A 23214-nucleotide genomic window follows, 5' to 3' on the forward strand; every position below is an offset into this window, starting at 1 on the left:
AACCACCGATTTGGCTCCATGTGACTTTTGGCTATTCAGTAAACTCAAATGACCGCTTCGACAAAACCGTTTTGAGTCCATTGAAGCCATTAAACGTGAGTCGCTACACGCATTGCAGGCTATTCCGGAAATCGATGATTGGAAAAAAACGTTGGCACATGTATATTAGGGTCAAGGGGATTACTTAAAGGGGGACGGCTATTTTGAAACATAAATTGATAAAATTATATTAAAATTATGAGCAAAATCTTACTATGTTTCTCATATCTTTTCACGGCTTTTCATAAGAATTTGTACACATGTTCTTCGGTTAAATTGAGAGAACGGTATTGTAAATGGTTTATCGGGCCGTTGCCACGCCCATAGGAGACCTCCGTATCGATCAAAGTGCAATTTCTACACTTCTGCTAACCATAACCGGCAGATTGATTGTGGTAATGGAAACACAGAGCACCTACTAGGCGATCCAAAGCATGTGGGCCACCTATTAGACGGTCGCTGGTCGCTAGAGGCCGTCAAATTGTGAAAAACGATATGCGCGCTTTCAAAATCGATCATTATGAACTCCGGAGAATTGTCGCGTTGCTGGTGGTGCTAGCGGATGCCTGATGGTTCTAATGAAAGCACATAGTAACTTCCAGGAAGTCTGGTTTAAGGTCACTAAGGTCACCGGTAGCTAAAACGCTAATGAATATATCGGGCACTAGGCACTATCTGTGCTGTGCTCATGACAAAAAATTGATAAAATTACGTTTTCATCTAATTTAAGTCTCCAGATACCGAATATGTGGACCACAGTGCGCATGAATAATAAAGGTTGTCAAAAAAGTCTTGCGGTATTTTCGCTAGTTGGCGCTGAAAGCGCGTAGTTCCAGTTTTATTCGTCGCATCGGGTCATGCTATACCTTTTTGGAAAGCTCATTTCACAAGCTAACACGTGTTTGCTTGATTGTTGTTTCTTTTAAGTCGTTCGTGAGTTATAGCGTCGCAAACATGGAGCAAAATAAAGAGAAAATACGGCATATTTTACAGTACTACTACGATAAAGGCAAAAATGCATCTGAAGCCGCCAATAAAATTTGTGCAGTTTATGGACCCGATACAGTTTCCACTTCCACCGAACAACGATGGTTTCAACGTTTTCGTTCTGGTGTAGAGGTGGTCGAAGATGCGCCACGCTCCGGAAGGCCTGTCGTCGAAAATTGCGATAAAATCGCTGAATTCGTCGAAAGAGACCGGCATAGTAGCAGCCGTAGCATCGGTCAAGAGCTGGGCATGAGTCATCAAAAATTCATTTCAATTTCAATAAAAAAAAAATCAATAAAAATACCGCAAGAATTTTTTGACAACCCATTATATTACCGAAAATGTCGGTCAATTTATGAAATTATTATTGTAACTAGGTGAGAATAATACAAGGTGGGTTCCAAAGTAAACAGGACTTTTTGAATCTGCCACCCCCTGGTGGCGCCATCTATATATCGACTGGTGCGTTAGAATCTGCTATCTTTATCGCCTGTCCAGTGAGAATTTCATGACATTTCATCGAATGGAGGTGAAGTTAATGTGTTTTAAGTGTCAGTATGTTTGTGTTATCGGTGCGAAAATGAGCTTCGAACAAAGAGTCAACATTAAATTTTGTTCTAAAATTGGTAAAACTTTTACTGAAACGTTTCAATTGATGAAACAAGCTTATGGCGATGATTGCTTATCCCGTGGAAGGTATGTGCACGGTTTGTTCCGCACAAATTGACTGACGACCAAAAATTGCTCAGAATCCAGGATTTGAATCGGCGCTTGTGACCGATTATTTAACAAAAAATCACATTTAAACCATTAACCACTCCCCGTATTCACCTGATATGGCACCATGTGACTTCTTCCTTTTCGAAAAAATGCATTTGCCCATGAAAGGAAACCGTTATGCAGACGTAGAGGCAATTCAAAAGGCTTAAATCGGCATAAGTACTGGCGGCCATACCGGCCAAAGAGTTAAAACACTCTTTCGACATGCTTTTGGATCGTCCAAAAAGCTGTATTAAAGCAGGTTGAGACTATTTTGAATAAAATAAATTGATTTTGCCAAAAAACGATTTGTTCTGCTTTTTTTTTTAAGTGCTGTTTACTTCGGAACGCACATTGATATCTGATAATAGACTGTCTGTCTATCCAAATTGGGTTGAACTGGTCTAATATTTCACTAAGCCATTATATACCTAATATTAAGGATTTTAGAGCTTCCGGTTGACTTTAACCGCATACTATGGTAACGAATGAAACTGGGAGAGAGCTGCTCATTTGTCGAACCCGTCGATACCGAATAGCATATAGCGGTCATATAAGCTCCACGATCGCATTCAAGTTCTTATATCGAAAACTTTATTATTTGAAGAAATATCTTCAAGAAATTTGACATGGACTATTGTCCGAAGCAGCAGTACAATGTCCGAAAAAAAATTCTCAGGTCGGACCACTATTGCATTTAGCTGTCATACAAACGTAACAACTAAACTCAGGTCCTTGGAAAAGTTTGTTTTATTTATGAGAGGTATTCTAGCTTCGGTGCAACTGAATTGCTTTTTATTGCTTTCAGCGCCTGCGATAATATTGTTTACTACATACTTAAGTACATATGTATGTAGATATGTGTATTTAGTACTTACTTATACTATGTGTCACTAAACAATGGGGTAACAAATCAATATATTGAAATTAAAATATGTACACACATAGATGCATGCATATGTAGATCCTCATTCTGCTCCTTAACGATGTCAGCGCTCGCAAGCAATCGTTAAGACACATTTTCCACAATCAGCCAAGGTCAAAGGCGTCATTTTTCTATGAAAATATCAATCTTATTAAAGTGTCTTGGCTGCACTAATATTGACTGCATGTTTGATGTTGGCGTGTAAGCATTGGAAAGCACGCAAGGGAGAGTCGGGTCCCTAGTAGGAGTTGACCCAGAAATTTATTACTTGGCTTTCCATATTAATTATCGCCACTGTTTGTAAGTTTTATTTTATACATATTTATTTACAAGTGTCTACGCGTCAATTAAAGCAAACGTCATTATGGTTGTCACAAAGTTGACCCAATTGAAATCAAGCGTATAACAAGCTTAGATAATTGTGTCACAATGTCAGGATGATACTGTGAAAATTTTCAACTAGTTTCCATATGCGTTAATAATTAATGTAAATAACTGCTGCTTTTTCCATTCACATAAAAATGAAAATAAGAAAAAAATTATATTAATATGCAAATAGACCACCTGATTTCCTACTTTTTACCGATATTTTGGGAAATAAACTTAAGTCATTTATTACATTGGGTCATCAACATATATATACTTGTATAATACATGTACATACTCAGTGCCCAAAAAATAAGGTGACATTGTATTTATTTTGAAAATTCTTTATTTATTCTTTCAAATCAATTTCATCCCCTTCAAAGTAATCCCCTCCCGATGCAATGCACTTATTATACCAACGGATTTTCCAATCTTCGAAACACTGGTTGTAGTCACTTTCCGGGATGGCCTTCAGTGCCGTCTTCGCTGCGGCTTGAATCTCCTCTATCGTATAAAAACGGTGTCCCTGGAGCGATCTTTTGAGCGTGCCAGAAGTCGCACGGCGCCAGATCAGGTGAATACGGTGGTTGAGGAACGGTATGGGTAGAGTTTTTGGCGAAATGATCACGAATTACGAGGGCAGTATGGGATGGTGCATTATCGTGGAGTAAAAACCAAGAATTGTCCTTCCACTATTCCGGCCTTTTTAGGCGGATAGCGTTACGCAAACGACGCATGACGTTCAAATAATATTCCTTGTTGACTGTTTGACCGGTTGGAAGGAATTCATAATGCACAACACCACGATAATCGAAGAAAAGAGTCAACATGACCTTGATTTTTGAGCGACTTTGCCGCGATTGTTTTGGTCTCGGCTCTCTTTTGGCACGATATTCGCTCGATTGATCGGTTGTTTCGGGGTCGCAAGCGTAGATCCAAGTCTCATCGCCAGTTATAATGCGTTTCATGACACCCTGATAGTCGAAAAGCATCGTTTCACACTTCAACGCGACGCCTTTTTTCCAAAAAATTCAATGTTTTCGGTACCAGTCGAGATTTGACGCGCTTGAGGCCCAAAACATCCTTCAAAATGGTATTGGCTGAGCCTTTCGATAAGCCAACTTCATCAGCAAGGTCTCTAATTGTTAATCGACGGTTTTTCAACACCAAATCTTTGATTTGTTGAACATGACCTTCGTCGGTTGAGGTTGATGGTCGCCCTGGACGCTCTTCGTCTTCGACACGTTCACGGCCGGCTTGGAACTCACTATACCATTTGTAAACACTTTTTTTTAGACATAGCATCATCACCAAAGGCTTTCTGCACCATCCTCAACGTATCCGCAAGAGAAAATTGATTCCGTAAACCAAAATTAATGCAAATTCTTTACTCAACAAATTTCGACATCGCAAAAAACGAAAAACTTACTTTTAGCAGCTCACAAAACGACACGTATCTCAAACACTAATGAATATTTTGGCAAGAAATATGACATAAATGTGACTGACAGTACTACCAACCTAAAAAAAAAATAATTCTCCAATTCCTTCGACGCGCGCAGTTTAAACTCAAATGTCACCTTATTTTTTGGGCACAGTAGGATTTAAATAAATAGCTACTTTAAAAAAATTATTTTATGACTTCGTAAGCAACGTAAAATGTGTTTTTTTAGACATGTGATTTTCAAGAAGGAATGAAAAGTACATATATAAATTAATTTTGTAGGCAAGAACGTAGCTTTTTTAAAGGTAAGGGTTTGTCAATATGTTTAAAAATGATTTCCGACAATGAATATTCCTTCTACGGCGTCAATCATCTCTAGCTTATCTACGTAAATAAGCGACACAAAAACTATTCCAGCGAAGTTAAATCGCACGATCTTGGAGGCCACGCCACTGGCACACAACTTGTGACAGAACGCGGTTGCCAAAAGTTTCCTTCAATAAATTGATTATTTCGTTGTATGACCTGTACTGCTTTCTTGCTGGATTCAAAGATCGTTCACATCAACATCCTTCCAACTCAACCACGAAAAAGTCATTAACCACGGCTCTATAGCATTCCACATTGACTGTAACATTATGGCCGGCTTCATTTTTAAGGTAGTAGTCTGGTAACTTATGCCTATTTTCATGACTTCTTTAGAGGGTGGTTCTTTATAGGAAAATAAAAATACATTATCTTGAATATTTAGAGTGTTTTTATTTACATATTGAAAATATAAAAAAAAAAATGTATTTGAAGAAATGTAATACTTTATTACTATTATTATTGTCACTCGAAGTTGGAACCTCAAAAACAAATGCACGTGGGTGGCCCGGGTGATTTTGGCTCTTGACGTTATCTGAAATCAAATATTCTTGATTATTCTTAATCTATAGATGTGTCATTCTGGTCGGAACTACTGAAGTTAAATTTCAAGGGTAAATAACAAAATGGCGGACTTTGAAAAAAAAGTCCTTTTATTTTAGCAAAGAAAGGGTTGTAAAATAAAAAGTAAGGGGTGAAAAAAATTCTCGTTAGTACCGACGAGAACTATAAGTGTGTAGAACAGCCTGTTAAAGTTTGAAAGAAATCGGTTAAGTAGAAAAAAAGTTAGGACCCGCAACTCCGAGAGAGAGAGCTCCGAGGCGCTCTAGAAAACTCGTTATAACTCCCGAAATATTACGAATTTCTGTCTGAAATTTTCACAGTATATTCTCAAGACATTGTACTTTCAATTTAAGCAAAAAAAAGTTTACGATTTTTCGAAGCCAAGTTACCAGACTACTACCTTAAAGAAATATAGACTAACGATTCCATCCGTCCATAGAGCACACCAAATGCGACAATTTTGTTTATCACCGTATCCATTCAACCAAAAGATAGCTTCATCGCTGAACAACATGTTCTTGTGAAAATTAGCCATCTCACTTTGCACCCATTCACCGAACGTGCGCTTTGTTCAACACGTTCGACTTCAATTCTTGCACGAGTTAGATTTTGTAAGCCCACAAATTTAGATCCTTTCGGAAAATTTTCCATAAAATGATTCATTCAGATATCCTTCGATACTCTGCCTCACAGCTCTTGAATGCGCAGAATCTACTAGAGTAAACGTGAGGCAAAACTGATTCTTGGTTACTCGAATTATAGACTCTGTTTGGCGATTATGTCGAGCGAATATTGGGCCATTATTATACTCTCGCAACAAAGTTGCTAAGGAGAGTATTATAGTTTTGTTCACATAACGGTTGTTTGTAAGTCCTAAAACTAAAAGTGTCAGATATAGGGTTATGTATACCAAAGCGATCAGGGTGACGAGTAGAGTTGAAATCCGAATGTGTGTCTGTCCGTCCGTCTGTCCGTCCGTCCTTGCAAGCTGTAACTTGAGTAAAAATTGAGATATCTTGATGAAACTAGGTACACGAATTTCTTGGCTCCATAAGAAGGTTAAGTTCGAAGATGGGCAAAATCGGCCCACTGCCACGCCCACAATGTTTTGTTTCCGCAATCTGAGTTGTATCCACTTGTCGGACTAATTTCGATTTCGGATGAAGAACCTACATAATTTACAATGCCTCTTGATAAGCATCAAGAAATTATTTCTCAGGGACTGGCTTGAAGCAGAACGGCAGAACTATCAAAAAAGGATTCTCTCTGAATTTCAATTATAAACCCGACACATTGACCAATATTTTCGATAAAAAGTCAACTATAAACACTGGGTCCATTTATTGAGTAGCTACCAGCTTGAACAGTTTTAGTTCGATTTACACAATTTTTAGTCATAAGGAGGCACACCTCAAATGCACTATTCGTGCAAAATTTTATCCTGATATATTAATTCATTCTTGATTTGTGGTGAAAGTTTGAAATGAAATTTAAAATTGCGTTAAATGGGAAGTAGATGTGGCTGTAGTCTGATTTCGTCTGTTTTCACATTCTAACATAACATAAGAATCTAAGCTCAGAGCTTTTTCTGGTTTATTGAGTTTGTCATGACACCCAGAAGTAAACATCGGAGACCGTATAAGGTATATATAAAATGGCGATGAGCTGTGTCTCAGTTTTTGAGATATCAATCTGATTTTTGCACACGTCTTTTTCTCACCAAGAATCTGTCGATATCGGACAACTATAGCATAAAGCTGTCATAAAAACCGAACTATGGGAATGAAGTACTTGTGTTGACGAGGTATCTTCACGAAAGGCAATGGTGCCTTCTCCGAAGAAATTGTTTAGATCCGATCATTATAGCACCCCCTGGTGACGCCATCTATATGTCGACTGGTGCGTTAGAATCTGCTAACTTTATCGATTGTCCAGTGAGAATTTCATGACCTTTCAATGATTGGAAGTGAAGTTATTGCGTTTTAAGTGTCAGTATGTTTGTGTTATCGGTGCGAAAATGTGCTTCGAACAAAGAGCCAACATTAAATTTTGTTTTAAAATTGGTAAAACTTTTACCGAAACGTTTCAGTTGAAGAAACAAGTTTATGGCAATGACTGCCTATCCCGTAGCAGAGTGCACGAGTGGTTTCAACGTTTTCAAAGTGGTCGTGAGGACATAAATGACGATCAACATGTGGGCCAATCAAAATCCGTGATCCAAATCATCATTGAAAATCATGGAAATGGAATTGAACATCTCCAAAGCATCGATTTATCGCATTTTGACCAAACATTTGGGCTTACGAAAGGTGTGTGCACGGTTTGTTCCGCACAAATTGACTGACCACCAAAAATTGCTCAGAATCCAACATTCGAAGGACATCATTAAAGAGGTCAAAAAGGACAAAAACTTCCTTTACAAAATTGTGACTGGTGGTGAAACGTAGTGTTTCCAATATGATCCCGAAACGAATCGCCAGAGTGCTAAATAGAAGGCACCGGGCGAGCCGAAACCCAAAAAATCGCGCACGGAGAAGTCAAAAGTGAATACAATGCAGATTTGTTCTAATGATTCCAAGAGTATTTTCCACCAATAATTTGTTCCACCCTGCCAAAGCGTTAATGCGACATTCTACCTTGGAGTTTCGAAGTGTTTGGTGCGCCGTATTCGACGTGTTCGGCCCGAATAACCCGAAGATGGAAGTTGGCGTTTGTTGCACGATAATACGCCGTCTCATCGATCGACGCCTGTGACCGATTATTTGACCTGATATGGCACCATGCGACTTTTTCCTTTTCGGAAAAATTTATTTGCCCATGAAAGGAAAACGTTATGCAGACGTAGAGGCCATTCAAAAGGCTTGCACCGGCATGCTGGCAGCCATACCGGCAGAAGGAGACTATTTTGAATAAAATAAAATGATTTTGCTGAAAAAACCATTTGTCCTGTTTACTTTGGAAAGCACCTTCCAGTTTCAGTACAACCGAAGTTACACTTTTTTATACCCTGAAGAAGGTATATTAAGTTTGCTACGAAGTTTGTAACACCCAGAACGAAGCGTCGGAGACCTTATAAAGTATAATATAAATGATCAGTATGTTAAGCTGAGTCCATTTAGCCATGTCCGTCTGTCCGTCTGTCTGTATATATACGAACTAGTCCCTCAGTTTTTAAGATAACCTTTTGAAATTTTGCAAATGTCATTTTCTCTTCAAGAAACTGGTCATTTGTTGAACTGCCGATATCAGACTACTATACATATACATAGCTACCATACAAACTGAACGATCGTAATCAAGTTCTTGTATGGAAAACTTTCGCATTTGACGTGGTATCTTGGCACAGGTTATTTTCTAAGGCAACAATGTAATCTCCGAAAAAATTGTTCAGATCGGATTACTATAGCATATAGCTTCCATACAAACTGAACACATAGTTACTAAAAGAAATGCATCTGTGAAGGGTATATTAGCTTCGGTGCAGCCGAAGTTAACGTTTTTTCTTGTTCTTGTTTAATAATAGGCTATGAAACGTGTTTGAATCAAGTATTGCTCTCAATCACGTACATATGTATAGTATATGATACATGCAACGTATGACACGAATTATCTATTTCACTAATTTCTACTTTGTTGGTTTCTTATCATTAAACAGTTACAATTACATCAATGTAAAGGTCATTGGATAAGCGACCATGGAAAATATTCAAGGTAACATACTGCAAGATACACAGTTGGGGTCCTGATTGCATGAAAATGGATGTCGAATTGATTTGGTTACTGCTCCCTCCATTCTTCATGTCAAGGTCAGCTAGTTTTATAAATGATAATGCAGAGTTCGAAGGCTACGACCTTTATCAACATTGTGAGGTCAAAATATGCAGTCAAAAGCAATTGAAAACTGTTTCGAAAAAAATATTATAACTGCTATGTCATGATTTTATGATATTTCAGTAAATTAATATTTTTGTTATCTCTAAACGTAAATAAAATTAAATGTTTATGCAGAAAATTAGTCAAGGAAGCCTTAAACGGAAATAAAAGCCTTTAAGGAACAATTCATTGACCACGTTATAGTTATTTATGCGGAGTTTCCCGTAGGACCAGGTCAATATCAATAAAGCAAATGGGTCTGGTAGTGGACGAGGGCAAGACGAAATATCTCCTGTCATCAAACAAGCAGTCGTCGCACTCGCGACTTGGCTCCCACGTCATTGTTGACAGTCATAACTTTGAAGTTGTAGATAATTTCGCCTATCTTGGAACCAGCGTAAACATCACCAACAATGTCAGCCTAGAAATCCTACGCAGAATATCTCTTGCCAACAGGTGCTACTTCGGACTGAGTAGGCAATTGAGAAGCAAAGTCCTCTCTCGACGAACAAAAACCAAACTCTATAAGTCACTTATAATTCCCGTCCTGCTATATGGTGCAGAGGCATGGACGATGACAACAACTGATGAGTCGACGTTGCGAGTTTTCGAATTTACGTTATAAGACTCTGACTCTGAATTTCATCAAAAGAACATCCATATTTGGGATATTTTTGCTGCATGCAGCTCTTTTTACATCACCCAGAGATGTTCTATAGGGTTTAAGTCTGGGCTTGACGATTCCCACTCCAAAACATTGACAGAATTTTCATTAAAAAACTGTTGTGTCAACTTAGACGGATGCTTTGAATTGTTATCTCCCTTATAACAGGCAAATTTTCCTCAGCCCATGGCAACATGACATTTTTTAGGATGTCGACGTGTTTTTCCTTGTTTAAAATTCCATCATTTTTATGGAGTGGACCCACACCATTCCAGATAAAAAATCGCCACACCATGATTGCTCCTCCACCATAGTCAACTACGCGTGGAACATAGCGAGGATCAAATTCTTGAATTATTGGATGGCGAACATACCTTCGACTATCAGGACCTAAACGATTAATTTTTGTTACATCGTTCCAAATGACATACCTCCGTTGATTCGTTGTCTTAGATCAATAAGAGTTGGCAAAGTCTACGCGTCGTTTCTACGAATTTTAGTGAGAAGTGGATTCCTGCGTGCTTACCTGCCGTGAAGTCCAGATTTCACCAAACGCCGGGCAATTGTTCTCTTGGATATGTGGACATTGTATTCACCTTGAATTTCTTATAGAATGTCAGTAGAACTCTTTTTTTGGGTCTCTTCACGAGATATTATTCATTCTGCGGTCTATTTCTGTTGCAGTTTTTCGGGTTTTTCTTTGCGTGCAACATTGGATATAGTTTCAAAATTCCGTATATGTTTGAGGAAATTCAAATAATTTTTTTTTTTAGTATTTGACCAGACCAGGTCAAAAATGTAGCTGCGAAATGTAGGTGTACAGCTGTCTCATTAATAGATTTGAATAATACATTTTGAACCACAACTTTGAAACACACTTTTACCGGAAATCAATAATATCATTAATAAAAATTAACACCTTGAGGAATTTTAATTCTTTAAGCTTTAAGCTTTAAGCTTTAAGTTGCACATAATTCACCTTCTATACAGTAACGCATTTACTATTTGGGAAAAAAATAAAAGAACTTTAACTTCACAACTACTAAACAGAACAATGCAAGACTTTTAAGAATATAAATAACGGTATATCAAAAATTTTTATCTTTATACTCATGAGCCACCTACAAAAAAAGGAGCGTTTCTATCTATTCTTTCTGTATGTATTATAATCTATTGGCAAAAATATGTTAAAATGAGTTCACGGATTTTCCCAGCTCTCATACATATGTATACCACATACTACTATGAGCAAAAAATAGTAAGACTTTGTTCATAATTTTAAAATTTTTAATTTATTATTCAAAATCTATGTCGTCTTGGCAAAGTAATCTCCCTTGGCCCCAATACACTTTCGCCATGGGTTCTTCTAATCCTCGAAACAGTCGTTAAAACCAATTTCCAGCGTAGACTTCAATGCGCATATCGATTCACGCTAAACGTCTTCAATTGATTCAAAATGGCTTTCCCGGAGCGGACGCTTGAGTTTGCTGAATAGCGAAAAGTCACATGGAGCTAAATCAGGCGACTACGGAGGTACGGACGATATTGTTTGAATATGTGGCGAAAAACTCACTAAGAATCAATGAAATAAACGACTGGTTCAAAAATCAATAGTTGTCAGCCCATAATTCCGGCCTCTTTTTATGAATAGCTTCGTGCAATCGACGCATAACACTCAAGTAACATTTATTGTTGACAGTTTGGCCGGTAGGAAAGAATTTGGAGAGCACTACACCTCGATAATCGAAGAAAATTGTTAACACTACTTTGATTTTTGAACTGCTTTGCCGTGCTTCGGCTCATCTTTGCCACGATATTCGGCGGGTTGATCGTCTTTTTTCAGGTTGTAATGCATAGATCCAAGACTCATCGCTAGTAATAATACGTTTCATGACGTGACTGAAGCAATCATGAGCTTGGGGGTAAGGTTTGGCAACTTTATTTTCCCATTTTTTTTTATTTTTTTTGAATAACGGTACCTCGAACTACCTGCGCTGAGTGTACAAAACTTTAAATCGATTTTCCCAAATATGTCATTTTTAATTCGGTGACCAGCCTTCAGAAAAAACTACTGCATCGATCGTTTTGAAATTTTGTACAAATATTCTACATACATATACTATATAGCTCTCGAATGACGTCGAGTTTTTCCAAAAATTTTAATTTCTAAGAATTTTACAATAACAAATAGGACGATTTTTTCGTCCAAAATCGTCATTTTGGCTTGAAAATGGTACCAAAAATTGAAAAATTGAAAAATTAAAAAAAAAAAACTCGACGTCAATTGAAAGATAAACTAATAAACTAAAAAAAGCATTTTAACTTTTTGGTTTCAGATGATCCAGTGATGCTGTAGGCTGGTTACCGCACAAAAACTTTTTTTCGAGGTGCCTGCAGAGATCGACGATAAATCCGTTATTCCTCGCTATTTTTCGATAAAACTTTTTTTAAGTATCCTTCAAATGTTGTACTTTCATATAATAATAAGTAAAATAAACCTACAGCAATTTTTTCTAAAAAAATTCACGAAAAAACGTCTTTTTTCGACGAAACAAACCTTACCCCCCTCCCCCCTTAAAACGGACGCAGAAAACCTATTCTACTAAAGACATAGCAATTGATTCAAGGGAAAGAGTGAAATTTTAGAGCTTTTTTCAAAGAGTTTAGTGAAACGTTCAGCCAAAAAAGTAATCACATATTTATAGAAAAAATTTCGGAGATTAAAAAAAAAACAAAAACTATTTTTTTTAACTTAATACAAAAAATATTAATAACATATACACAAGTACATATCGTCACCTAAATTACTAAATAACGTAACATCACTTTCCATAAGTTTCTAAGTGATGGGAAAACAATATAATAGAAACCAATCATATTGAAACAAAATTAATGTTTTGGTTATAAAATGGTTATATATTGGGTAGCGAAAGCTCAAAAGATTATGATACATACATAAGTAAGTAATAAAAAACTCAATTTCGAATTTTTTGCTGATACGGTGTTTTGCATTTTTAATAACGATATATAGGTATAAATATACATATTTATAATGTATAAGTATGTACATATACGGATATTAGGCCTCGTTTACATGTTTGTATTTACCTTCATTAGCTTCTCCTTGGCAATTCAGATTTCACTATTTTCTTATTTATTTTGTATACACTAAAGTAGGGCTTTAATAATTTTATATTTATTTTTTTTGTATAAATATACATTGATATATACACACAAATATTTTATATATGGTATGCAGCGCTGTAAGTATAAACACTTGCAATTGTCACACTTTCATTGTGATTTATGGGTGCACTGAGTTTATCGATTAATTGTAATTAACTCTGATGATCCTGCATTTAAAATTTATGCGTGAATATGCATTTTCCATTTATTATTCATCTTTATATTCGATATATACTAAATAAATTAAACAACTACATTGCTTTCTTACAAGACTTCTTCTGGCTTAAAAGTGGTCGATTTTTTATGTAAGCTCACTAGAATTTCATATATATGTATATTTTTTACAAACTGGTATTTACAGTTGATTTTGTGCCGTTTTCACTATGCATTTTCACTTTCAAATATTTTCAATTCAAACTGTATTTTCCAACTTTTCCATAATTCGAATTCTCGTTTGCACTTTCTCTACAATATATACTTTAAACTGTCTTATGAAAAAATACTTAATATTTTCAACAAAATTCGACTACACAATAAACACAAGCGTAACTAACGTTTAACGTTGCCAACGTTAAAGGTTCTAAGGCTAACCACGAATAGCCGACGTTTACCAGCGCTAGCGAAGTCGACCCCTTTCAAAATAACAAACGAAATAAAAGCAAAAACGCCTGCCAACCAAGCAGCACACAACAATAAATTGCCGAAAATAACGAAATATAACGGGCGTACAACTTTAAGGAAGTCACCAAGCAGCCAGCCTGCGAACTAGCCCGTGTCAAAGCGAAGTGCTAGCCACTTTTTGCAGCTGTTCCAGGCTTACCTTGCGTTACAGCCAAATTAATTGAACACAAAAACAACACTGCTTGCGGCTTAACTAATCATGTAAGTACGAAGTGACTGACCGAATGCATACGAAAGTGAACGCGAAGTCTAGGACAATACACGAGACCGTCGTCAAAGGTGAATGGCAAATGCGTAAAGTTGGTGGACGTCTCGAAGGTGTTAGACGTACAAACCCTCGGGGGCCGACCGGCAAAACACGTCTGTCAGATGATTATGTCGTCGTTGTTCGGCATAACGAGTTGCATATGCCCAGCAACGCCGAAGCCTAGGTCGTCTTGACAACGTCGTACCAAAACAATGCACAAAATACAAATTGTTGTAAGTTAGAATAAATAGAATAAAGCATTTGCGGTTAAAGTAATGCACATAAGTAGTAATTAGTATGCAGTTTGAATCATGTAAGGGTCTGACGTTCGTTTAAACTCACCGAAGTTTCGTTAGTGTAAAGTGATAAGGTAGTGAGACTGCAACCCTTGTAAATGAGAGTCAATGATTATATTCAACTACTGCTTAATATTTTTCCACAATAGTAATCTTCAGTTCCCACCCTGACAGTTTTCAAACAAAGGCGAAAAAACTCAAGCATGTCCGAAACTAATAAACTTGATAATCTGAAATCTTTGGATGAAATTATATATCCCGAAATCGAACCTGGCATCATCAGTAAGCAAATGATTGACAAAGCTTACCTGGAGGATGGTAAGCAAGGAGAAGCTGCACGTCTACATCAAATGGAGCCGGTAGTGTATGAACGTATCTTTGTGCTCAGGCTGGAGTTTAAAAGTAAGTTGTATTCGAGAATGCTAAGCATATCGAAAGCTATACTCAGTTGAAAATCGAGCTTAGAATCACATTACTTTTACTAGGACTGAAGCTATACCCCTCTTTGTGACTTTGTGGCGAGAAGTGTTCAGATTGAAGCTACTTAAACATATGTAAATTATATCTTGCCAGGCGATCTAACTCTTCTTTCTTTCAGAAAGATAGAGTCTAGTCAAATTCTTCTTAGACTTTATTTATTATTGAATTTTATTTGAGCGATTTTAAAGTCAAATATTATAGATTTTTGTATTGAAATGGAAAACTTTGAAGACTTTCGTTGCAACTTCGTCGGTTCCAAATGGAAGTCGCCGAGCGCAAACTAACTGGAGAACGATTTATGTTAGATATACACAAGTAGGTGAATACATTGGAACGTATTCCGATTGATTTATTCCGCACTTCACTCAATTATATTATTTCATTCATTCAGTTGGATTGCCTCAAGAGAGCCTAACAATGAACTTAGGATAATAGAGATGAATTTTCTGAAACACTGAATTTTTTCTACTTGCATTCTCCGCATATTCAAAAACTGAACGCTTTAGTGCAAAGTCGCAAGACTGACAATATTATGTTAGTGACATCTCTTAAGTGGTCTCAATTTGGCTTTGGGGAGACTGATGACCTGACTTAATCTTTTCAAGTTGCGTCTCCAAAATAATAAATGCGATTGACGAATTCCATACTTGTAGCCAATATTGACTACTTTTTAGGTTTGCGTCCATCCTCAATTTTCTTGTGTGAGCTCCTTAAAAAATTAGTTCAAGTATGGTAACCTTGACCCCATTATTTATTGACAAAGTCAGAAGGAAGCTACTTTAATGAAGCTCGATTAATTAAGAAAAAGTCAAATGTATTTTTTTTTTACATTTTCAGATATTCTACGCATAGATCACTTGTGGATCATGCCAAATTTAACGAAGCTTTCGTTAAATTGTAATAAAATCGAAGTTATTGAACACATCGATATGTTGATTGCACTGAAAGAACTCGATTTGAGCTTCAACTATATCGAACGTATTGAAAATATTGAAAAACTCGTTAATCTCGAAGTGCTCTCACTTTTCAATAATCACATCACGCATATACAAAATTTAGATACTTTGGAGAAGCTGGTGATACTGAGTTTGGGCAACAATAAAATTAAAACAACCGTGGGGGTAATGAGAGAATGCATTTGATATACACTACCAAAAAACTATTTACTAAATATGTATTTTGATTGCGAAGATTGAAAGATTTCGATTTCTGAAAGACCTGCGCGTGCTCAATCTGGAAGGTAATCCCATAGCAAAAGAAGCCAACTTTCAAATGGATCTTTATGTGGCAGCTGTGCTACCAGGTGTTAAATATTACGAATATAAAACGATTTCCGAAGAGATGCGACACAAAGGTCGGGAACGATATTAGTAAGTATAGTAGAAAGAAAAAACGTTAACTTCGGTTGCATCGAAGCTAGAATACCCTTCACAAATACTAAAGATTCCTTAGAGTAGCTTGATTTTGATCGTTCAGTTCGTTTTCCGCTATATGCTATGGTGCTCTGAATTGAAAAATTTCTTCGGAAATTTCACCGTTGCCTTGTCCAACAATACATTCCAAATTTCGTGAAGATATCTCGCCAAAAACAAAATAAAGATATAAGAGCTTGAGGGACTTATATAAAAACGGGCGGGCATGGCTAAATTGATTCAGATCTTCACACTGGTCATTTATACTCGTTACTATATATACTTTAAATTGTCTCCGACGTTTTTTCTGAGCTTAACAAACTTTGGGTCAAACTTAATATACTCTAATTAGTGTATAAAAAGTAATAAGGGATCCATAGGAAGCCGATTAGAAGTTACCATTTGACGAAAATTTCCTATACCGAGCTTCGAATGACAATTTAAAATAACTATTAGATTGACATTGATTTTCTTTAGTTAGAAGTCTCAGTTGTTGTAGCGGCAGTAAACATTCCTGAAGTAATTTCGAGGAATGGTGCCGAGTTGACAGGCTTTAGTCGAGTAAAGTTCCTATTCCGTTCCGGTTACTTAGATCTGACTGTGATTGGAACGGTCTTACAATAAATTTACCATGGGACTACCGATACATGAATGTGGGTAGAACTAGGTACTACATTTGTATTTCTGCCATACAACAATGAAATCGACCATTTGATATTGCTTTTTCCATTTCTAGTCGAGAACTGCGCGAAATTGAAGCTAATGAGGAGAAGGAAATAATAGCGCGCGCCGCTAAGGCCAAAGAAGAATACGATGAAAAGCGTTTGGCTTCCAGTTTTGTAGAATATCTCAACGAACACCAATTGTACGAATCCTTGTGGAAAGGTGATGAAGACGGTTATGCACTGCTCAAAATCGGCCAGCCTGCCACTGACTTAGCCGAGGAGTATGACAACGACATCTACGATGTAACGCAAGAGATTTATAAGTATGGCTTGGAACGCTACGAAGAACGTGAATTAGAAATTAATGAGTTCAAAGAGAATTTGGAAGAAGGGCAACTACAGATACAACAAATGGGTCAGGATGTAATCGAAGACTTTCTACGTCATAAGGAACGTATTTTTGAGCGAGCAACAGCAGTACTAAAAGCGTTGGAACTGCGTACACTACACGGTGAGGATGAAGAGTCACCCGAAAGCTTAGAACTGATCGACCAATTTGATAAAATTACAATGCAGTTTGATGATATTATCAATGAAGTATGGCAACAGCTCATGAGTCAGGAACTGCATTTGCACGAGAGCATAGAGGTGAGTATTAATTGAAAGTCTCTAATCCAGTTTTCTTGCTTTATATATGTATGTAAAACCGAAATCTGCTTTTTTCCATATTAGGAGTCCACCGTTAATTTTCAACGACGCATACAAGAGATGATGGCTAAATTTGTGGAGCAAGTGCAAACATATTTCGGACAATTGCGTGACATTGCTATACACTTCTCGGAGAATATGACCGAAGTGGCCACTCATTACATCAACACCAAGTTGGCACTGCAAGATTTCGAAGATGTACCGCCAGAACTGCTACATTGCATGGAGGATCGTGAAGCCATACTAAATTTGATCGCCGGTATGAAAGATGCACACATACAGCGCATTGATGAGCGCGAAGATCGTTTGATGGTACGAAGCAGAGATTTCATAGAAAATATGATCGATGAATTAAACAAGTAAGTAACACGCGTAGTAAGTATGTAGTATTTATAGTAAACTGCAACAACGTTGGTTATATTGTCATTAATATACTGTTTATTTGTATTATTTTGCAGTGACGAGTTGGAGCGCAACAGAGCTAAAATTCTGGAAATCAATTCCTTTCTCGAATTAATGTCGGATTCCTTGGCATCACTACACACTGAAATTCGCGAGGCAATAATGAATGAGGAAGGGTAAAATTAAAAAAAAACATATATTTTATCATTATTCACTTAAAAAACAAAACATTTATAAAAAAGTAATCGAAATAGGTATACATGAAAGTATCAACACTTTCAAAATAAATGAGGCTAAATATGTATGTATGTAAATTTTTATGTGTTTGTATATGGAGGCTCTATGCACTTATTTATAATAAAAAAAAAGTATATATAGTAGGTTAAATCAGCGAAACACGAACTTATTATTTTGATTTCTTTTTTAAGTTCTCCAAATACGCACCCATCGCCGCTTGCGTGCTCGGATTAGTTATAGCAGCTATGAATGCTTGCAAATCTTGCTCGCGGTTTTGTTCGAGCTCTTGCAGGTCCCTAATGCGAAATTGTTGCTTAGTTAAGGCACGTGCGTATGGATTGATTTTTTTGAATAAACCAATAAACTCTTCACATTTTGCGATCGCTTCCTCCTTGGTATTCACAACGTCATCAACGAGACCCACCTGTTGCGCCTCAGCGGTAGTGAACATTTTACCTTGAGTCAGCGCTAATTCGGCCACTCGCCGTGGCAGTACATTAAGATATGAGTTCATGAACCAACTGGGCGCTACAATGCCTATGAGGGTTTCATTCAAACCTATCGTAAATTTGGGTAACATGACACGATATTCGCAAGATGTGGCTAGTAAACAGCCGCCTGCCGGTGAATGACCCTGTTGATAAATATGTATGCAATTAGATTTACTGCCATAATACACAAATATTTTGTTATGGTAAATTTAATTATGCAAATGAACAATTGTATAAAAATTTGTACTTTGACCCCACGCAAAGAAACTTGTATAACTCACATTAATAGCAGCAGCAGTTGGTATTTTCGAGCCATATAGTGTCATCCAAGTGCTTTGCAGCGCGGTCCAGAAACTCTTTAACCGTTCTTCCTTCGGTTGATACATCTCCAAAAAGTCCAGGCCGGCAGAAAATACTGAATTTGAGGACTAAATGAAAAAACATATTTTTATATACATATCTATAGTCAGCTAATATAACACAATTGTTACCGATGTGAGTATAAGCCCCTTGCACTTGTTGCTTTCAGCATCTTTAATTGAGTTGCGTATATCAGTTAGCAGCTCAAGATTTAAACTATTCACTGGTGGTCGGTTCAAGGTAAGCACAGCAATACCAGTTTTATCATTTACTTCAAGTTTGGTCAACTCAGTTGAAGATATTGACCGTACTACTGACCTGCAGTTTTTTGGAATCAACGTGGAAGCGCTAAAACGGGCAGAACGGATTATATTCATGTTATTGATTATTGTTATTTAGCGATCTCTCTAATTTGAACCGATTCCAACAAGTAAATTCAAATTTGAGAAGTGCATTTTATGATTATCCGATAATTATCGTTTTACTTTAGATCGATTGCTTGAATAGATATGCGTTATCGACGTTATGACATACATGAGTATATCAAAAATTACAATTTTATAAACAAAATGAGTTGAAAAAAAAATACAAACTAACTACCAAAAATTTTGTTTTTGGTTCTCAGAACCCATATATAATTAAACACCTGATGTGAAAAATTTGTTCAAGAGCTTGGCAAAGTGTATATGGATAATAATTTTTAATATGGCTGTTTAGGAATTGCATTTTGTTTGACGAAAAAATCTATACTTAGTAATAAAAAGATTTGTACTACATTTACTTCATAAATATTACATTTAATTCTCTCGAACATTTTCCACTGCATATATTAGCCAAATATATACCATATTTTTAACCCAATTGTTATACAGTGCCTGAATTCTCACTCATAGGTGTCGCCTCACCAACGAAGTGTCAACATTTCGTTGACAGTTTAACACGTCACGGAGTTTATTCGTGCCACCGCCACTTCGTTCATTTCATTGCTTTCACTTCTTCCAATTGGCTATAGTTGGTTATTTGCTTCGAAAGTTTTGTGTACGTGTTTTCAATTTAATAACAACTGTGTTGTCAGTAAAATAAAATGGGATCAGGAAAGCAACAAAAAGTGCAATCTTCTGGCTTCACCAAGGAAGAGGAACTGCTATTGCAGGATTTCAGCCGTAATGTGAGCACCAAATCATCTGCGCTATTCTACAGCAATGCCTTCATCGTATCGGCGATACCAATTTGTAAGTATGGTGACACGTAGCCGGTTGCCAGCGAAGGCAACTAGATTCGAATAGCCGCTTACACTAATATTGTGTTTATATATTATTTAGGGCTCTTTTGGCGTGTGCACAATATGGATCTGCTGTCAAGTGCGGTTTTCTTCGTGTTATTGACTGGCGCCAGCACCTACCTTATGGCTATGGCATATCGCAATATTAAATTCCAGATTAAACACAAAATCGCTGTACGCCGCGAAGATGCCGTAACTCGCGAGATTAACCGTCAAATTGGTGATGACAAGAAAATCACACGTAAAGAGAAGGATGAGCGCATTTTGTGGAAGAAGAACGAAGTCGCTGATTATGAAGCTACCACTTTCTCGATCTTTTATAACAATGCTCTTTTCTTGGCCATTATCATTTTCATTAGCTTTTTCTTATTAAAAAACTCATCACCTTTGGTAAATTATATTTTCTCCATTGGTCTGGCCAGCGGTGCTTTGGCGTTATTCTCTACTAGCACTCAAACAAATTAATATGCCACAGTTGGATCCCAGTTATGTTATTAACGCGGTACACAGAGATGAGATTTACCATTTCATTATTTTTTTATGAAACACAAATAATTTGTAACAAAATAACACAAATGTGTGAACGAGAGCAACTGGAAGTATTTTCACTTTCAACTTAAGCCAGAAATAATAAGCATGAAAAAATTTCATAATAATTAAGAAAACAAAAAACGAATAAAATACGCGTTTAGTATAAATTCCATTATAAATAATTTGTTGTTTTATTTTTATCAATACGTTTATGTTTACAAAAAGAAATTGCGTAGGCTGCTAGATCCAAAATAACGTGGAAACACAAAACCAATAATAATAGATTTCATTATTAATCTCCAATGAAAAATAATTTTAACTGTCTTGAAATACTATCCGCTGCATACATTTTCAAACATTTCTGCCATGGGTGTTGTGTATTTGTTGTTTGTGCATGATCATCCCTTGCTGAACCAATACTTCTTGAGTATTTCTCTATATCATCGGGCCAAATTTCGTTCTGTTCATATGAGACATCTTCTATTGGCAATGGTGTTGTAATATTTTCAACGGCAAAATCGTATATTGGTATGCTTTGTAGATAAGTTACACCGAAATCAATAACCTCACCCAGTAGAATAAATGGGTATTCATAAAAGCTACGATCAGGGTAAGCAGTTGTAATGTATTTTCCAAAACATTTGCCCAGCAACACTTCCGGTATATAGTGGTTGTATAAGCGAAATATCTCCGCAAGACTATTACGGAGCAGTGAAAACCAATGCTTAGCAAATCGAATGACATCCTGCAGCAGTTGGGCGACGGTTTTTCTGTGATGTTGAGTAATTGGTAAATATTTCAAAATTTATTTTTTATATAGTAGTACATATGTATGTATGGGTGACGATGTGCTTTTTACTTACAAATGCTGCAGTTGTTGCTCATGATCACCAGATATGCGACGTTGGAAGGCAACTGAGATTTCCTTAATGCCTACAAGCATATGACGTAGCCCAAGCAGTAGAGTGAGCCGTGTGTTCTCCACAAATGTGCTACGTTAAGAAATTATTTAAAATTAGTTATATACATAAGTATTTAATTGTGTACCGAAAGCTAGTTTATTAAACAACAAAATTTACTATTTTTTAGTTTTTTTTTTGTATGTAATACACTGTATATTTTATTATACACTTTCATCCATAATATTTTTTAACTTTTTGATAAATTTAACTTCATATCGTTTCCTACTCACGCATTATTTGTGTTCGCCGTCAAGGATCTACTGCCTTCCTTATTTACAACGGGTAAAAATTGCACCAATGAATCGGCTATGATTTCTATATGTTCGAAAAACCACTGTGCATCATTACGTAGTGCTTTATAATCTTCAGTTATGCTGCAAAGTTCAAAATTAGGTGTTTTCCATCACGCGGCGCAAAAGATCAAAACAAAATATTTATTTATTTACCTTAAGCTGACATTTTGCTTCAGATTTGACATATTTGGTGCTGTTGAGATTATTTTAAATTCAACTATTGATATTATAGAAAATAAAAACACTAGTTTACGCACTGCCATAGTATTTCAGACGATTTTGCTTGACATACAATTCAAAATTGAATTGAGTATTCAAATGCGTTGAAATTTTTTACCTGTGCAGAGGAATATAAGTACATAAATGCAAAACACTAGATGTCCTTTACCTGTCTGCAAATACCTGTGCATTTAATGGTTGGTAAAGACGCTAAGTAGATATACATATGTGTTTGTACATGTATACACATAGTATGTACATATGTATGTATAAAGTTAAGTTAGAACGTACTACATTTTTGTAGACTAAAACATTGTCGCCAGACACATACATACACATGTAAGAATGATAAAATGGAATACGTGGAAAGATTGGTTTTAGTGCAATTTTTTTTTTGTTACAATTTCAAATATTATTAAAACCGTTACAACTGGAAGAGGCTTTTAAATGTATTTCAAATAACGTGTTCTTGATGAATTAATACAAATTTAACTGGATTGGCATTCAAATTGGACATAATAAAGAAACTATCATATAAAAGTTTAAGTTTTATGAATTTTTGCTTGAGTCGTTTCCAAGAATAATAATATGATGAATATATTTTTTTGTTATTGTAAAAAAACTTATATAATAACGAATACAAAGTTAATTCTTTATTTTTATTGAATTAAATTCCACCGAAGACAGATGTCTAGCGATCCCATGACACAAGGACGTAAACTGTTCTAGTTGTTGTAACGAGTACCGAAGCGATGTTTAAGGGAAAAAGCAAATC

At 36.3% G+C, this 23214-nt stretch overlaps 5 protein-coding genes across 14 annotated transcripts in view; 2 read left to right on the forward strand and 3 right to left on the reverse strand.

Annotated features, from left to right (window-relative positions):
- Nucleotides 1-14583, reverse strand: part of LOC120767547 (probable serine/threonine-protein kinase DDB_G0268078) — a 35855-nt gene extending 21272 nt beyond the window's left edge. For 4 of the 8 annotated variants that reach the window (XR_005704702.1, XM_040093670.1, XM_040093669.1 and 1 more), the window contains exon 1: nt 13096-13805. The gene's annotated coding sequence lies outside the window, so the exon portion shown is untranslated. Of the gene's footprint in view, nt 1-13095; nt 13806-13993 lie in introns of those variants that run through there. The other 4 variants (XM_040093667.1, XM_040093664.1, XM_040093663.1 and 1 more) reach the window with 4 other exon arrangements.
- On the forward strand, nt 14401-18378 carry LOC120767548 (dynein regulatory complex subunit 3). 3 transcript variants are annotated; one of them, XM_040093672.1, is made up of 7 exons: nt 14401-14471; nt 14572-14799; nt 15715-15998; nt 16069-16247; nt 17026-17602; nt 17687-18021; nt 18121-18244. In XM_040093672.1, exons 2-7 carry the CDS (start codon nt 14601-14603, stop codon nt 18242-18244), a joined length of 1698 nt encoding a protein of 565 aa, XP_039949606.1. In that variant the 5' UTR covers nt 14401-14471; nt 14572-14600. The 3 variants fall into 3 exon arrangements, with proteins under 3 accessions (XP_039949606.1, XP_039949605.1, XP_039949607.1); XM_040093671.1 differs by having other exon boundaries at nt 14404-14471; nt 14547-14799; XM_040093673.1 differs by lacking the exon at nt 14401-14471 and having other exon boundaries at nt 14601-14799; nt 18121-18378.
- LOC120767549 (enoyl-CoA delta isomerase 1, mitochondrial) lies at nt 18242-19577 on the reverse strand. The gene is made up of 3 exons (XM_040093675.1): nt 19284-19577; nt 19074-19220; nt 18242-18935 (listed from the first exon to the last, which is right to left on the reverse strand). Exons 1-3 carry the CDS (start codon nt 19527-19529, stop codon nt 18471-18473), a joined length of 858 nt encoding a protein of 285 aa, XP_039949609.1. The 5' UTR covers nt 19530-19577; the 3' UTR covers nt 18242-18470.
- Nucleotides 19578-20131: 554 nt separating this feature from the next.
- On the forward strand, nt 20132-21144 carry LOC120769355 (translocon-associated protein subunit gamma). The gene is made up of 2 exons (XM_040096316.1): nt 20132-20384; nt 20475-21144. The coding sequence occupies exons 1-2, from the start codon at nt 20237-20239 to the stop codon at nt 20897-20899; spliced, it is 573 nt and encodes a 190-aa protein (XP_039952250.1). The 5' UTR covers nt 20132-20236; the 3' UTR covers nt 20900-21144.
- Nucleotides 21145-21155: 11 nt separating this feature from the next.
- LOC120769352 lies at nt 21156-22607 on the reverse strand. The gene is made up of 5 exons (XM_040096315.1): nt 22558-22607; nt 22374-22437; nt 22158-22301; nt 21829-21957; nt 21156-21735 (listed from the first exon to the last, which is right to left on the reverse strand). The coding sequence occupies exons 2-5, from the start codon at nt 22403-22405 to the stop codon at nt 21258-21260; spliced, it is 783 nt and encodes a 260-aa protein (XP_039952249.1). The 5' UTR covers nt 22406-22437; nt 22558-22607; the 3' UTR covers nt 21156-21257.
- Nucleotides 22608-23214: the final 607 nt, after the last annotated feature.

The sequence above is a fragment of the Bactrocera tryoni genome, chromosome 2 (assembly GCF_016617805.1).
Source record: "Bactrocera tryoni isolate S06 chromosome 2, CSIRO_BtryS06_freeze2, whole genome shotgun sequence".
Taxonomy (NCBI): Eukaryota; Metazoa; Arthropoda; class Insecta; order Diptera; family Tephritidae; genus Bactrocera; species Bactrocera tryoni.